General features: G+C 33.5%; 1 protein-coding gene across 1 annotated transcript in view; it reads right to left on the bottom strand.

The window, feature by feature from the left end:
• Window positions 1–486: 486 nt before the first annotated feature.
• Window positions 487–18563, bottom strand: part of ELOVL4 (ELOVL fatty acid elongase 4) — a 58973-nt gene continuing 40896 nt past the window's right edge. Inside the window, exons 4-6 of the mRNA XM_020975527.2 lie at window positions 10484–10655; window positions 7428–7555; window positions 487–1604 (exon numbers count right to left, since the gene is read on the bottom strand). Of these exons, the coding sequence (XP_020831186.2) occupies window positions 1332–1604; window positions 7428–7555; window positions 10484–10655 (573 nt within the window). The 3' untranslated portion in view covers window positions 487–1331. The remainder of the gene's footprint in view (window positions 1605–7427; window positions 7556–10483; window positions 10656–18563) is intronic.

Here is an 18563-nt window from a genome sequence, read left to right as displayed (position 1 = left end):
TTTTATAGTTCTGTCTTTGTCTGTTACCTTATGGCATTAAACATTGTGAATTTCATACTTTCAGCACCAAGGAGTCAATAATATTGCACTAGAATGGGATTGTACTACATGTTATTAATAAATAATATCTGAACTTAATCACAACAAAATTATCACTATAAAACTAAACTTGTATTTAAATGGAAAGAATGACTTTATAGAAAAACCTGAGTATATACTATTCACAAAACTAAGGAAGAGTAGTGGGTTTTGGAGTTAATATGACTAACATTACATTGGAAGACTCCTTGTGTATGTGCTATTTTTTAAAATTAAAATTTATTTAATTTTAATGTTCTTTTCAACAGAAGAGGTAGGTATATTTATACATATGAAATCTGTAACAGACACTAAAATCAAAACAAGGAAAGCCTGATAAAATCAACATACTCTTTTCTAACAGCACATAATTGTAACTGTTGATATTGCTAATAAAGACAAGAGACGTTTCATGTTCTGATCAGACAATAATTATAATTTTTCATAATACATTTCTGACAGAAATAGAAATATTCAAAGGCTACCTTTTCCTCACAAAAATTTGTTTCCCCACAATCATTTGCATCACTGGTTATTCCAATAACCTCTGGACTGCTAAAACATATGCTCTGCAATGTTTTCTTATATTTACCAACACCGGACTTCACCAAATACTTAAAAGTTTAGAGTCATTATCAGATTTTTTAATACCTAATTACAACAAAAAAAATGGCATATTCAGACCACTTTCGCATGTAAATTGAAATCCAGAATACTTAAGATTGTTTATATTACCATTATGCTTCAACCCATAAAATGGAAAGGGCATGTACCTGGTAATTTAAATTAAAGGGTTGTTTGTGAGGGCACATATGTTTACTAATGTCCTCATTAAACATAGTCACTTTGTGATATGGCTCATCTAGTTGGTTCAAAAAACAACTTTAGAAGAAATTGCACATATGCACAAAAAGATTTATGAAAACTCCATTATATTTTGTTAGTATTCCACTAGCAAGAGTTCTTCTGTGAAGAACCTTGTGGCCTGAAAGGGAATCTTCCAAATAACAGGATGATCCTTTAGTCTGGACAAAAATCAAAAGTTAACTAGAAGTCTTATTGTTGAAACAATATTTATAAATAAACATCGGGGTGTCTTATCTAACACTTTAGTTAATCTAAAGGTTAACTGGCACAGAGAGAGAAGGCTCCTTTCTCCCTATTCCAAACCCTTATTTGCTTGTGTTTTTCCTTGAAAATTTTATCAGATGGGAAGTTCCTCACTGTCAACAAACATTAAGGCCTGGATCAAGTTACTCTCCTTTTGCCTTTCCATTATGCTTTTTGTTTCCATTCATTACTAGCTGCTTTTCTGATTTGCTCACACCATTTGCTGAAATACCATTTGTTGCTGCTGTTCGAGTTTTTGATGCCTTGGGGTCGTTGTATGTTTGATAGTAGAAATTAAGAAACAGAAAAATAAAGCTGATGGCATAAGCAATGAGAGCCCAGTGCATCCATTTGGGGAAGGGGCAATCCGTATAAAGAGACAATGCTGTGTGTCCAATGGTCACATAGAACTGAACCTAAAAGAAAAAAGGCATGGAATAAGATTAAATTGAACATGGACTACACAATTATCTTTTGAGAGTAACATGGTTCAATGCAAAGCGCTGACCTTGAAGTCAGGGCACCTCAGGATGACTCACAGCTCTGTTTCTACTACCTTGGTTACTTTAGGCCAGGAGTGGGATGGAAAAAATATAATATTTGTACTATATTTTCCATTTATATCAAAATTTGTTGTCTATAACCTGATTACTTATGGCCATTCTAATTTTTTTTTTCAGAATCCAGAGCTATCTTAATCTGTATTAGAGGAATAGACATAGTATCCTAAAAATCTTAGTGCAGACTTAAGCTTTAATGGCTTTGGGGACTTTGGGGATAACCTATATAACTAAAATACAGTGAAATATATAGTAATATAGAAATATAGTAAAATATAGTCATTTCTACTTAACAAGGGAGAAGTAAATAAATATTTAAAATCTTTTTATGAAGTAAATGGAAATGTGACAAATTTAAGTCCTAAATAGATCTATAAAAAGATCCTAAAAATTACCCCAAAATTCCAAAATCATAAATTACAAAGTTGTCGTGTGAAATCATGAATTTTTTAAAAAGCACACACAGTACTACTTATATTATGAGAATTGAAGCACAAGTAAACTTATTAAATAATAAGTAATAACAAATAATCATTGAATTATATAAGACTAACTTGTTAAGTATTTTGTAAAAAGAATTTATCACATGCCATGTTTTGGACAAGCCTATTCAAAAGAACTGATAATAATTCTCCTTATGTTGTGTAAGTCAAGTTTTTCTCTCCTTAAGGTGCTATCAAAAAAAACCCCACAATTTTATTCTCATGATGTTATGAAAAGTATGTTGAGTTAGTAGCCAGAGAATCTGAAGTCCAGCCCTATTCTGCTATTTACTACATTCATGACCCTTTGAAAGTCATTCAACCTCTTTGGGTCTGCTTCCTCATCTGTAAAATGATGAGGTTGAAATAGATGACTCCTAAGGATCACAGGATTTAGAACTTAAGGGGACCCGAGAAAAATTAAATGATTTCAAATGATTCCATAATTCAACAAATATTTATTAAGCATCTGCTATGTGAGGCACTGTGCCTAGATTCTGGGTATACAGAAATGAAAACAAAATTCTTAAACTTCCAATGGCAAAAATCAAGATTTTTGATTGTCTTCAGTTTCACAATGATCTTCAGAACCTACATCACTGAAAAAAGGGTGTGTGCATAGGTGTGGGTACTTATTTGTGCTTTCACAATGAGAAATAGGTATAGGTGATGAGGAAAGACATACAATCTCTACAATCTAATTAGGATTTTGCCTTCATTTCTTTTTTCCCATTACAAACTCAATATACAGACAAGTATCACAAAGACACTTGGATAATATGAAAAGCAATTTATACATTTATGAAAAACATCTCTGACACCAAAAGCTTGGGGAAAAAAACTACTTACAGCACTTTGGTTGCAAACAAGTCATTCACACCCAGTATTCTGAAAAGGTTGTGTTTCTTGTTTGGTTAGCTCAGCTGTTTAGCAACTCACAGTAGAAATAAGTAGTATTTTCAGCTATGATTCCACTGATAAAATTTAATGCAAGCTATGATTAAATCAACTTATAATAAATGCCAAGCTTTGAAAAAGTCATTAGGTTGGTTTCTGGATTTTTTTAGTTTGACTATGAGTATATCCTTTGCTCTGGAAAACTAAGGCTACTAGGTCCATATCCCAAGAGCAATTGATTCCAATTCTATTGGCCCATCAAGATCACTATCAAATGATATTGGAGCAGAGACGGGCATTTTCGACAGCTAGTTTACTTGTGGCATCTGTTTATTCAACAAAAATATGAAAAGTTACCATAAGAACAAAGCACAGAGAAAAAAAACATGGACCTAGATCCCAAAGTTTTTCAGTATTAAAAAAGAGAAACAACTAATATGGATTTATCATACAAACATTACGTATATACATATGTATTTCAAGAATTCAAAAAAACTGAGTATATTAACTTAACCCTTCTCATCATTAAAAAGGATCAAATTATCATAGATTTAGAGTTGGAAGAGAACTCAAAGGCAATCTAGTCAAAGGCTCATAGAATCATAGATGTAGAACTGGAAGGTACCTTAGCGGACATCTAGTCCAACCTCCTCATTCCCCAAATGAGGAAACTGAGGCCCAGAGAGATTGCCTATGAACGCAAAGGGAGTAAATGGTAGAGGCATGGTCTGAACATAGGTCTTCTGACTCCAAATCCACACCTATTTCTGCTGTATGACGTTACCTATTACATTGTTAATAGGACTGTAAATTGATACAAATTCCTTGGCAGGGGCAGAGGAGGGGTGTAATCTAGCCATATACATTAAGTTACAAATCTGATTATATCCTTTAACCAAGACTTTGGCATCCGCAATAGTTTTGTTTTATTTTGCTTGACTAGATTACCAAAAGTTATAATCACTCACTTATTTTATTGGACATTTAAAAGTAATTGGCTTCTGCAACTATGAATTTATAATCATTGGTCATAGGTATGTGTTTTTTAAAAACACCATACAATTTTTAAAGAGTCTACTTTTAAGCAGGACGTCTACATTTTTGTCTCTGTCCTATGTGCCATTACTCGTGAAGAAAACAATTTTCTGGTGATTTTTATCATTATTCTACCCCTGCTTTTCCCTTGGCTTTGTGTGTCATGTTTATGCAATACATCTTAGATTATCTGGTAAAGTGACTTTATTTTAAAAAGGTAGTCTTTAATTAAACCTTGAAAGAAATCAAAGTGTTACATGGTAGAAAGCAAAAGGTTTAAGTCTTTTGGAAATGGGTCACACACCAAAAAAAAAAAAACTATCTAAAATGTTACAGTAAACTTCAAAGAAAAAAAGTTAGTTTGGAAACCAAGTGGGAGGTGAGAAGCAATAGGTAATACTAAGAAAGAAGGCCCAACAAAATTAAGATGGGGGGGAGCAAAAACCCAAAAGAAAAATATAGGGTTACTAGGTGTTAAAATTGGAAGAGACTTTAGAAATCAATTTAATTCCCCAAGAAAACAACTACTAATCCTATCTTCCAAAGCAATAATAAAAAAAGAGGAAAAGGACCTGTGCATCAAAAATATATATATATTTATAGTAGCTCTTTTTGTGGTGGCAAAGAACTAAAGGAATGTCAATGAATTGGGAAATGGTTGAACAAATTATGGCATGTGAATGTAACAGAATGCTATTGTGTTATAAGAAATAATGAAAGGTATTGTTGCAGAAAAGCCTGGAAAGACTGGTACATACTGATTCAGAGTGTAATAAGCAGAACCAGGAGAACAACATATAACAACAACAACACTGTAAAGATAAATGAGTTTGAAAGACTTAAGAATTTTGATAAATGTAATAAACAATCACAGTTCCAAAGGACTCATAATGAAGTATACTAACTACTTCTTAATATGGAAATGAGACTCCTGGTGCAAAATGAGATATATATTTTTTGGACATGAAAAAATTTTTTTTCCTTGACCCTGAATATTTGTTACAAAAGTTTTGCTTTTCTTATTTATTTTTCAATGGGAGGAGAAGTAGGAGGGAGAGAATATAGATATTTATTCATTGAAAAATTAAATTTAATTAAAAAAACTAATTTAATTCAATCTCCTTGGACTTCAGTTTCCTCATTTTTAAACAGGTAAGTTACTGTGGTCATACAGATAGCAAAAGAACTAGAACTAAAGCAACAGAACTAGGACTTTTAATTTTTATTCTTGGGTCTTTCTATTATGTCACTGAGAAAAAACAAAAGGAAAAGTAAACTAAGGGTTTTAAAATAAAGCCACATTTGATTTAGACATGGAAGACAAAAAATGATTTAGTTAGGAAGGTGAAATAGATTTGATCAGGAACTTAAAATTTAAAACAAATATAATTATACCTATGCATGTGCTTATATATACAATGTTTTCTAAAGGAAAATATTTTTATTTTAAAAATCCCAAATGCCAGTTTTGATTCTATCCTAACGTATGCCATTCAGATAAGAGTAAAAGGGAGAACTGTCCCCTAATCAACTGATTGTTTCCACTACCAGGATAAGATCTGTTCAAGTGTAAACAAAGTGTTCAAACTCACTGGTTACTGTATTAAATGTGAACAATTTTCCCTGATGAAATTAGAGAAATAGCTTGTATTGGCTAGCTGAAAATTGGCTATGCCTCTAGAACGTCTTTAAAATGCTAAGTTCTCCAACTCTGGAGCCAGTCCAAGATTGAACAAGGCCTGTGGAAGAGGTCCCAGTGCCTATACCTGAGGGAAGCAGAAAAAAAGAGGATTTTTCTGTCTGCCCTCCTCTTATTGGCCATGGCACTTTGAAGTTGGGCTATTCAAGCAGAAGAAGGCCTTGCATCCAGCAACGAACACACACTTTCCATGCAGACACAGACACAGACACAGAGAAGTAGCATCCAAATAGCTTCAAGGTGTAGGATCTCTGGCAGAAAAGAAAAGAGCCAGTGATAGACTCAAGAAAGAGCCAACTCTGGTAATTAGGAGTTGAACTTTGAAGAAGTACAGATTCTAGAAGTCCAGAAAAGCAATCCACTTAATGTAGAAACTGATAGGAAAGAGAGGTGGGGCTCATAAGAACAATGCAAGGAGAGAATAACATTATGGACCTAGAGTTGAGGAGGCGTGATTTAAACACATTCTCTACACGTGAGACTTGTTATCATTGTACTACAATTTTGTACTCATTCTTGCCACGTACACAGTGTATATTTGTGAGAGAGTGTGCCCCAGGTTTATGGGGGAACTCTTTCATAGCTACTGTTTTTATTGAGGACTTATGAACTAAAGTTGCTGGAATGCAGACTCAAAGGGTATCTGTTAGTCACATAATAGCTTTTCTATGAAGACTCAAACTGTGAGTACAGAATGCAAGTAGGGAAAGTGGCTCAGAGGGGGTGTTACATAAGAATAAAAAAGACTTTGCATGTTTAGTAAATGTTCCTTGGCTGAAGTTGGAGAAGGGTAACTATCCTAGTTAACTTTCTGAACTATTCCCTTTCTCTTATTTCTATCCATGGTATTTACTTAATAGTGTCAATCTTCCAGTGTTTTCAAAATACTTGAGATTCTAATGTAATTGACAAGCACTGTAAGTGGTAATGAAAGAAATAAGAGAAAGATTCTAGTTATGAAAGTTAATTAGGATAATTGCCTTTTTCCAAATTCAGTCAATACACATGTACTAAACACACAAAGCACTGTGCTTTGCACTGGGAATTAAAAAAAAAAGATACAACACACATTCTGCTCTTGAGAAGCTTATAGTCTAATGGAGTGAACAATACATATACAAGCAACTGTTATCAAGAGGGTGTGAAATGCAAAGGAGAAATTCCTGTAAAGTGCTATGAAAATGCCTTACACTTGATATTAATTCAGTTAGCTAGCTAAAAAATTATGCTATTGATTCTTAAGATCTGTCACTTAACAGTTCCTATTATAGCTTAATGAACAAATTCATTTTCATGTTTATTTCATGAAATGTTTTTTTTTCATTTAGAGAGGAAAGCATTATTTCTAATAGTTCAAAAGACATTAAAATGATAGTGAACATGACTATTTTGTCCAATGGATCCATAACAGGGAAGTAATATCTAAAGAATCTCAACTGTTGAGGCTAAAGAGATGAAAGAACTTATACTTTTTTTAAAGATAAGCTAAATCTAATTCAAACACTTTCCATTAAATAATATTCTCATTTGGTTTGCCAGAAGAAATTTAACAAATATTTTACTTACCAGCTGTAATATGGTCAAGTATCGCTTCCACCACAAATATTTCTGAATCCATGGGCCAAATGCAGTTAAGCCATAATATGAATACATAATCACATGGATGAAAGAATTAAGCTGAGCTCCGAAAAATGCTGTTGAAAAACAGAAGTAATAATTATAATGTTAAAATGGTTTGTTTGATTTTTGCTGCTTCTCAATCTATATGTTATAATAGCAGCTCAATCAGAACCCCTAACTGGAATTTTGTTATAAGGCTTTTATAAGGAAGAAGCAAATTGTTTTAAACATGTGCATAGAAGCTTTATTATGGATTTATTCCAAATTTTAGGGTATGTCATGGGACAGTACAAATTCAGCCTTATCTCCTAAACTTTCTATGCACATAGAATTGTAAAACGGTAATTATCAGACCAATGTTAAAAAACTACTAAATCACTCTAAGAGCTTCAAATAATCTAATATTAAATAAACTTCATTATATTGATCTAAAGAAGGAAAGTGAAAAAAGAGAGGCAGTCTAGAGTAGCAGAAATAACATTGGACCAGGTCTAAAGAGTGGCAAATGGTGGGGACCATCATCCTACAGGTGGACCTAGAGGGAGATCCAATGTCGGGGTAGTACACATGGCCCCAGTAAAAGCAGCCCAGGATGAAGTGGGCTGATGGGTCCCCCTTCCTTCCCAAGGAGGAAGAAGAGAAAGTGGGAGAGTGACCGTGGTTTTCCCTTCTCAGCTGCTAACGCAATTAAATAACCTCTTACTTGTTAAATTTAATGGCCTTTTCTCAGTCTTCATACTTGTTGACCTCTCCACAAAATTTGACACTTTTACCATCCTTTCTTCCTAGATATTCTCTCCTGTCTGGGTTTTCATGACACTTGTCTCAAATAGTTCTCCTTCTACCTGTCTGACTACTCCTCAGCCTCTTTTGTTGGGTCATCATCCATATCATGTCCCTAACTACAGGTGTAATAATAACATCTAACATCTGTACAAGCCTTTAAGAATTGCAAAATGTTTTACATTCATTCTTTCATTTAATTCTTACAGCAATCTTGTGATGTAGGTGCTATTATTATCTCCATTTTACAGAATAGGAAACTGGGGAGCTTCAGTCCTATATCATCAACTTCCTCTTGGACATTTTGAACTAGATGTCCAACAGACGTCTTGAACATAACATGTCCAAAACAGAATTCGTTATCTTTTCCCCAAAACCCACCTCTCTTCCAAATGTCTCTATTTCTGTCAAGGGCACCATCATCCTTCCAGACACCTAGGTTGTTAATGTCAGTCTCATACTGAATCTCATTCTTAATCCATGGGCTAAATGCAGTTAAGCCATAATATGACCCCTAATTTTTTTTCACTGCACATATCCAATAAATTGCCAACTCTTGCCAATTTTACCTCCACGATTTTTATCCTACCCACTCTCTTCTTTTTATTCACACAGGCACCACTCCAACTGAAGCCCTCATCAACCTTTGCCTAAATTATTTCAATAATCTCCAAATTGGTTGCTTACCTCAAGTCTATCCCTTTTCCAACTCATTTCTCACATAGCTGGTAAAGTGGTTTACTTAAAGCATAGGTCTATGTCACTGCCTTAGTCAATAAACTTTGGTGAGTCCCTATTACCTATAAAATCAAATATAAATTCCTCTGTTTAGCTAATTGAAATTATATGAAATGAATCTGCAAAAGACCCAATCAGAATAGCATGTGACTTCCTCCAAACTGCATTTCAGCAACAGATGAGTTGGAATGAGGAAGGCAAATAGGGGGAATAAGCACAAATTTGGGCTTGACAAAGTGCAAGTGGTAATAGGATCAGGATACAATACACCTGCCACAAAAAGTCCCACCAATATTCTGGAGATCTTCCTCTATATCCCCTAACTTTGTACAGATACCAATAAAGAAGATATGCTACTCTTTTTTTAGTCACTGTGTACTCAGACCATCTTTCCCTTCCCTAATCTTACATTCTTCTGATGATTTATTTTATATCACCTCTTCTCCACATCTTCATTTGTAATGTATTTCAGTCTGCTCATGCCTACAATTTTCCTCCATTGCCTTTAAGTGATCCTAAAATTTACTTCTTCAGAACCTATTGTATTCTATGACTTGTATCTATAAAATAGCACTATAAGAGTTTAAATGTTAAAAACTATGAGCCTTTGTTTCAAGGAGAATTTTTGAGTCATTGAAGTAACTACATAATTTCCTAAGGGCCATCCAGTCCATTCTATTCTCTCACCAATTATAATACGATAACAAGAAAAAAGTAGAAATAACTACACTATTTATCCTATCGCTTTATGTTCTGAAGACTATACTGCTTCAGGCCTACACACCTTCACACAAACCAAGAGAGGCTTAGAGACTGCAGTCTGTCACAATTCCAGATAACCTGGTCTTTCTCTGAAATATTCTCAATTCATCTGATCCTCAGAAGACTGGAGCAGTTCTTGGGGTCATATTGAAAGTTCAGAAGCCTTTTAGTATTTGTTTTCATGTTTTAACAATCTGGATAACACCTTGGTTCCAGACATTCAGGGTAGGCCCAAACCAGTTTAAGAAAAGATATGAACCTATATAGCTGACCTGGGGGACTTCAGACTGAGAATTATATATCTTGGTATCCTTTTGAGACTGATGCACTGGAAGGGCACCAGAACAGAAGGTTCTTAGAACAGAAGAACCAGAACAGAAGATCCTTAGGCATATGTTGCTTGGAGTCTATTCAACAGGATACAAACTTCCAATGGCTAGAGAAAGGGGCACAGCGCAAACAGTTCTTGGCCATGTGGTTTTTCTCTTTGGTGTTGGACTGATAATAAATATGGCCCTCTTCACTTACACACATTCTTTCAGAAATGAAGTTAAACCTAGAAGGAAGTTAACTGACATCTCTAGAAGCTGGTAAGTGCCACATTCACACAGACCACCAATTCTCTATTACTTTCCTTCAGAAAATTTATACAAAATTAATATATTTCATGTAAATATGTTGATTTCCTCCACTCACTGAAAATTTTTAAAAATGCTCACCTTGTCCTCCTGCCACCCACTTAATGCCGATCCACCACAATGTAAACATAGTACAGTGATGATACACATGAAGGAAAGATACTTGGTTGTTTTTCTTCCTCAGGATGAAGAACACTGTATCCAAATACTCAACTCCTTTTGACACAAAGTACCACCACAGAGCTCCAGCTATCTGCAAAAGGAGGAATACACACATTTATAAACACAAAACATCATAGTGTAACTATGCTAATTTCAAACAATTCTGTGATTATTACATGATATGTTATGGATGCTCTGAGCATATATAAAACACAAAAGATTATTTCACTCAAAAGATTTGCTGTAAAAATATTTATAGCATGATACAAAGATTAATAATCAGGTCTAAAGCTGGATGAACACAATGTTAAAATAATATTTCATTCTGCCAAATATCTGGATGCTTTCTCCACACAATGCTAAATGCCTGAACATAAAACAGAACGAAAAACAATACGATTTTCTCAAGCTCTTTGGCCACACTTTTCAATGATTAATATAGAAATTTATCTTAAATTACTACAGAAGTTTAAATCTTAACTTTCTTTTTAAATATGTAATTCAGATACATCTGCCTAGCATACATCATAATACAGATACTTTACATACATGCACTTTTACCATAATATAGATACTATATCATATAATATACAATATAATGTAATATAGATACTATATCATAATGTAGACACTTTGGATAAATGTACTTTAACACGATATATGGTCTTGCAAAAAAAATTTCAGCAATTAAGAATCTAATCGAAATGGTTTGTATAAGTTGAAACCAGAGGCAATAACCACTAGCAATAATATACTGTGTGCTTTATAGTTTACTTTATATATACTTTATATATATTATTTTATTTGATTCTTCCAATGGCCCTCTTGGGTAAAAAAATATTAGTAGCCTCATTTTGTACATAGAGATAACACAGCTAATAAACATCTGAGCTAGGACTCAATTCCAGGAATTTTGAGTCCGATTCCCATGCTCTTTTTTTCAATATAGCTGCTACCAAAAGGTTGCAGTATGTGCTGATAATTAGATAGGTCTGTGATTCCATTGATGTGCATATTCCCTTCAAACATATATTCATAACATTCATAATAGATTCTCCAATAAATCTGCCACAAAAAGTCCCACCAATATTCTGGAGATCTTCCTCTATATCCCCTAACTTTGTACAGATACCAATAAAGAAGATATGCTATTTTTTTTTTAGTCACTATGTACTCAGACCATCTTTCCCTTCCCCTAATCTTACATTCTTCTGATGATTTATTTTATATCACCTCTTCTCCACATCTTCATTTGTAATGTATTTCAGTCTGCTCATGCCTACAATTTTCCTCCATTGCCTTTAAGTGATCCTAAAATTTACTTCTTCAGAACCTATTGTATTCTATGACTTGTATCTATAAAATAGCACTATAAGAGTTTAAATGTTAAAAACTATGAGCCTTTGTTTCAAGGAGAATTTTTGAGTCATTGAAGTAACTACATAATTTCCTAAGGGCCATCCAGTCCATTCTATTTTTTTTTATTGATGTTTAAGGGGAAGTTTTTTGACTGATTAGAATTATTGCCACAGACAACACTTGGTTTTGCCCAGGACTTCTTTATTGAATATATTTTTTAATGAGCATTCAAAGCCATGACCTCCAAATAACTTTTTTTCTCTCACAAAGGTGACATTTAACAAGTTTCTCCCAGTTCTTCCTTTTCTGGACACAAATATTTAAGCTCTGACTAATTATTTTCTTGGGTTTCATGAGTGTTAATTTTAGGATGGATTTTGAGCCTTATTCTCCCCTGCAAGGTCTTTGTGATAGTCATATTAGTCATATGTGTTTTGCATATTTTCTGATTTCTCTAAAAAAAAGTGTTGGCTTAACTGTCTGCCATACTACACACAAACACACACACACACACACACACATACACACACACACACACACACACACACACACACACACACACACACACGGTTTTTCCTTCTACATGGATTGTAATCAGGGCTGTTCTCTGAATGAAACATTGGCATGTTGTTAGCATCTATAGGATTTTTCCCCTACATAAAGCCTGTTTCATAGGGAGATGAACTGTACCAAATGATTGCATTTATAGGTTTTTTTCTCTCTCTGTAGTCTATAGATGTGTATAAAAATTTATAGACACATATGAAACTGTATATGCATTTAAAAACTTGGTTGATATCTGAATTTTATTTCATATTAATATATTTATAACATTTCTCTCCCATATTCATCCTCTTATACTTAGACAAACTTGATACATATTTTAAATCTTGTCCAATGATCATATTTATAGGAATTTTCTCAGACAATGGATTCATAAGAATCGATTTACTCAATACCCTCAAAATTGTATTGCTTCCAGCAAGGAACCTGGTCTAGTCAAGCTGCTTTCTCTAATGCTATCTCTGTTTCCTCATATAGTAAAGCCAGGAGTATGATATTAAAGTCCAAATATAATCTCTCTACTGTCATTTATGGCAAAAAGTATGTCATGAAAATCTTTACAGGTGTTTTATATTTTTCATCTGTTGTGCTCCATCTAATTTTATCCTTTAGTGCCCTCTGTATGGATCTTTCACCAAGAATTCTTTAAACTTGTTTTCTCCTTTACTTCTTTTTTGTTGTTTTATGAGGTCATATTATTCATGATTTTCCAAAATTTGTCTTTAAGTTTATATTCTAAACTGGTATTGTTCTTAGCTGTTTTCTCTCCCCACTTGACAAGGAGATAGCTGTTTTGGTTCTTTGTGGTAATTGATTTAAATTGTTTAAATCACCTTAGGAAATGATTATAACCTATGTCAATATCTGTTCATTAATTTTCCATTTTTCAGTACCAATAGCCTATTTAAATAGGTCACATTGGAGTTGCTTAATTTTACATCATATCCTTTTCTCATTTCTATTCTTTCTTCATTGTATAATTTTTTTTTGCTCTAACAAGTAAGGGGTCTATTGAGGAATGACTTCCACTTCAATAAAGGGTCATTTCCTGTATGTTAAATATAATTTCATTTTTGCTGTTGCAATATAGTATTCATCATAACCAGCACCTACCAACTCTGTTCCTTCAGGAACAATTTATAATGGTCAATAAGCATTTATTAAGTGCCTACTATATGCTAAGCACTGTACTAAGAACTGGGGATACAAAAAAAAAGGCACAAAACAGTACTTAACCTCAAGGAGCTCACAGTCTAAGGGGTGAAGACAACATCCAAAAGAAAGCTAAAAAGCAGGAGGGGGCGAGGCAGGGAGAAGCAGCAGTACCAAATGCTGGGCTATAAGGAAGTAAAGAGAAGTATAGCCAGGTGGGAAGAGATGGCTAGCCTGAGTACCTTCCTTAAATGGAGGTTCTCTGAGGGGCTCTCCACTCTATACCCCCACTTCCTACAATCAGAGGGATGGAGGAGCTATAGGAGTATGAGGTGCTGAAGCAGTGTGAATTCCAGGGATGATGTAATCTTGCAGGATGATAAAGCAGATAAACATGAGGCTCTACATAGTCTGGAGGACTTTGGCCTCTCAATATTTACTGTCAATCATAATTTTAACACCTTTTTTGCCATTTTCTTCTATGCTGATCTTTGAATTAAAACTATTAAGTATCAAAGAATATGTTGATTTAATTTGGAGAGCTTTACCTAGCTCCTCATAGAATTTCTCTACCGCATAATCTTTTTTTAAGAGGTGTAAGTATACAAGTTGCTATTATTTTCATAGTAATTTTTTTGCCAATGCGTATTGCAAGCCCTACAATAGGAGGTAATAAAATATTCCAAGAAATTATGTTATTTGTTGCCTCTACATGGAATAAAACCTACTCTCATTTTCTTCTCTAAAGAGAACCTGTGAACTTTCTTTCCATTTAGCTGCAACTTTCTTTTGTCTTCTGGTTTCACTGATGGTGAGATCATCAAAATTAATACTATTTCATTTCCTCCAGTAGTGTGTCAGGTGTTCATTGAACAAGTATCTCACAGTTAGAGAACCAACAGGCAAGTTAATGGTTACATACAGTAAAAATATTCTGATTCTTAGCACCTTCTGCCCTGCTTTCCACCACAATGCCACAATCACCATGAAAACAACAAAACAGGAGGAAGTAGCTGTATAGAAATGAAGGTCATTTTACATTTTTCCTTGCTTCATGGGATACCATGGTCAAAGAATTTGGATAAGCTGCAATTTGTTAGGCTCATCCTACCATACTACAGTAAATATTTTCCAAGTTGTGGATATGATCCTTGTTAAATAATGTAGGGTGTTTCTTTTCTACACCTTGTGCTCTCATTAAGCCCTATTAAGACACCAGATGGTACAGAAAGATTACATTATAGTCTAAGATTAAGGGTCTAGTGAGAGGTGACCTCTGTAATATTTTTAATTTTTTAAATGAAACAAAATACAATCTTTTCTGAAAGAAAACACTGTAATCTAATATTATTTTTTCCTGTCAAGTGCTTATAACTTTAAGTAGATGATGCACTACAGAAAGAACATGAAGTAAACATTAAGAGATTTTAAACTAGTACGTAAGTAAAATCTGTTTTTATCCTCTGGCCATTTAGGAGCTTGACACAGATTCTTTCACATTCAGGCTTAAGTGTTTAGATTTCTAAGGTCTCCATATTTGTTATGTGTAAAGTCTTTGTTTGAAAACAGTTATAATTTAAAGTACAAAAACATAAGTCAATGTATAAAATCAAAGAAAAATATCTATTCAGGGCTCAAGATTACTTACTGTAGAGTTTAAGTGCTTAAAACATACATGAAAATGGTTGGGGAGAAAGGCTTTAAACAAACTAGTCGCAGTAAATCTGTACTTTAAAGATTCTCAACATCACATTATTTAAAGGTATTTGGACATGATCATTTGTCATAAGTAAGCATTGTCCAGTTGGTAACAAGTCTCCTGAACTACTGTTATACTCTTTTTTGACACTGGACTATTTCCATCTAAAATGAGTAATTCCTATACTTCTTTGTAAACTACTCTCGGAATCACCAAATAGGCTGGGAAAGTAAAAATTTGTTTGATTGGTCACAGTTATAGAAATGATTTCCAAAATAATTCTCTGGGTAAAATTAATTCCATTTTGTCTAAGTAAATAAAATATCTTTGAATAACCAACATTTATATTTTGAAGAATTCATTACGATATTATAATAGTCTCCTTTTAAGGCTTTTAATGTAAAATACTTTGAGAAATTAAATGGTATCAATGCTTTGCTAGTATATTTATGGCTAGCAATACGCAAATTTGGTTTAAGATAGTTCTAATCTCTATGAATGTCAGGTAACCTAATAATCCTATTTAATTAGTAATCATCCTCCTTAGGAAGTTTCCAATGCAACATGAAAGTAAAAAAAGAAATGGTTTCTGACATATAATATGATGTCTAACATGCATCTGGTTTCAGGGGTGGGGAACCTGTGGCCTCGAGGCCATATGTGGCCCTCTAGGTCATCAAGTGCAGCTCTTTGAATACAAACTTCACAGAAGAAATCCCAAGGATTTGTTCTGTAAAACTTGGACTCAATCAAAAGGGCACACCCAAGGACCTAGAAGGCTACATGTGGCTTCAAAGTCACAGGTTCTCCAACCCTGGTAAGGTGCTCAGTAACTTAAAAGATGATGCTAATATAAAGCTTCTCATTAAGTTCTCATATTTGTTCATCCATTCAATTAATATTTACTTAGAATTTACTATTGTCAGAATTCTCAACATCATGGGAGATATTAAAAAGTAGAGGACCTTATGATCTAGGTAAGTTTACAGTCTAGTAGATCTAAGCCACACCATAAATCCACATATTTAATATGATATTAATCAAATAAGTAATGAAACCAAATAATTAAACTTAATATGATAGGCATCTAACTTCCATGTTTGTCTGTCTCCTAAACTTTTTTCTCACTTATGTATATTCTAAAATTATTTCATTGTTCTTTTCCTTCTTTTATTTTTTTCTATCATTATCTACCAACTCTTTCTCACCCAGATAAAATCCCTCTCATGCAACAATAAGCATAATTAAGCAAGACAAAATCCTCAGCTTGGTCACATCTGGAAATAGTTCACTGTAGAACTCTAGTCTATCACCTGTCTGCCAAGTGATGGGAATAGGTTTCATCACTAGTCTTCTGAAGTCATGATTGCTCACTACATTGAACATCACTTGATAAAAGAATTAAATACTTCAAAGTTACTTTCCTTTACATTATTGTAGTTACCACATAAATTGTTCTCCTGGTTTTGGTCATTTAGCTATATATCAGTTCACTTAAGCCTTTCCTAGGTTTTTCCGAATTCATCTTGTTTGACATTTCTAACAGCACAATGTTCCATTATATTCATATATCAAAATTTGTCTAGTCATTCTCTAATATTGAAATATAAACTTTCCCCCAGTTACTTACAACAAAAAAAGTGTTATAGATATTTTTGTACACATATTCTCTCATCCTTTGTTTTTCTACCTTCTTGAGGGTAATGGGATATGCACAAACTAATGACTTACTTTGTAGTATCATCCCACCTTGCTATTCAGAATAGTTTGACTAATTTACACTTTCACCAACAGTGAATTAGGGTGCCTACCTTTAGGAGCCCCCTCTGTCTAACAAATGCTGTTTTCCTGTTTTCTCGTTTTTGCCCATCTTATGAGTAGAAGATTGAATGTTAGAATTGTTTAAAACTGCATTTAGAACCACTCATTTAGAGCTAGATGGAACTTTGGAAGTCTATTAATCCAATCTCCCTTTTTACAATTGAGGAAATTGCTTTTATTAGCATTGACATTAAGCATTTTTAAAATTTGAAAACAGTCTATTCATATCCCTTGACCAACTATCTACCGATCTGTTCAGAGAAGGCTCTCATTCTAATTACTTGCAATCATTTTTCTGTAGATCTGGGATATCAGATGTTTATCAGAGAAATATGCTACAAATATTTTCACAGTTAATTGTTTATCTTCTAATCATAAGTGTACTAATTATAATTCTTAAAAAGCTTTTTAATTTTATACACATAAAATTGTCCATTTTGTACTTTATAATGATCTCTATCCTCTGGTTTTGTTGACTATTCTTCCCCTATCCCTAGTTGTGAAAACTTTCTCCTTCCCTTCTCCCTTAATTTGTTTATGATGATTTTTTAAATTTATAATGTAATATATATGATATATTATATATAATATAAATTATATATATATATATATATATATATATATATATATATATATATATATATTCAGAGCTCATTGTGGTACATGGTGCGAGACACTAGTCTAAATCCAATCAATGCCAGAATGCTTTCTAGTTTTCCCAGCAATTTTTGTTGAATACAGAATCCTTATCCCAGGAGTTGGAATCCTTGAACTCACTGTACATTATGTTAAAGATATTTAATTGCTCCTGTGTCTTACTTTCCTATGGGCAGCTAGGTGACACAGTAGATAAAGTGCCAAGCCTGGACTCAGGAAGACCTGAGCTCAAATCTGACCTTAGACAGTTCCTAGCTGTGTGACCCTGGGCAAGTTACTTAACCTAGTTTGCCTCAGTTTCTTCATCTGTGAAATGAGCAGGAGAAAGAAATTACAAACCACTCACAAAAAGTTGGACATGACTGAAACAACTCAACAACTTGCTTTCCTAGTCTGTTATGCTGAGTAACTTTTCCATTTTCTTAAGTACTTTTCCACTTTATTTTTTTCTATTTAATAGTATTTTATTTTTTCCCAAATACATATCAAGATAATTTTTAGCATTCATTTTTACAAGACTTTGAGTTCCAAATTTTTCTCCATCCCATCTTCCCTTCCTCTCTTCCTAAAATGGTAGGTAATTTGATATAGGATATACATATACTATCATGTAAAACATTTCCATATTAGTCACAGTTGTGAAAGAAGAAACAGATCAAAAGGAAAAAGGCTATGAAAAAGAATAAAGTATGAGAAAAAAATATGCTTAGATCTGCATTCAGAGCCCATCAGTTCTTTATCTGGATG

Source organism: Phascolarctos cinereus, unplaced genomic scaffold (assembly GCF_003287225.1).
Source record: "Phascolarctos cinereus isolate Bilbo 61053 unplaced genomic scaffold, phaCin_HiC Scaffold_5;HRSCAF=322, whole genome shotgun sequence".
In the NCBI taxonomy this organism is placed as follows: Eukaryota; Metazoa; Chordata; class Mammalia; order Diprotodontia; family Phascolarctidae; genus Phascolarctos; species Phascolarctos cinereus.
The sequence above is the reverse complement of the archived record's forward strand: the minus strand, read 5'-3'. Positions and strand labels throughout refer to the sequence as shown.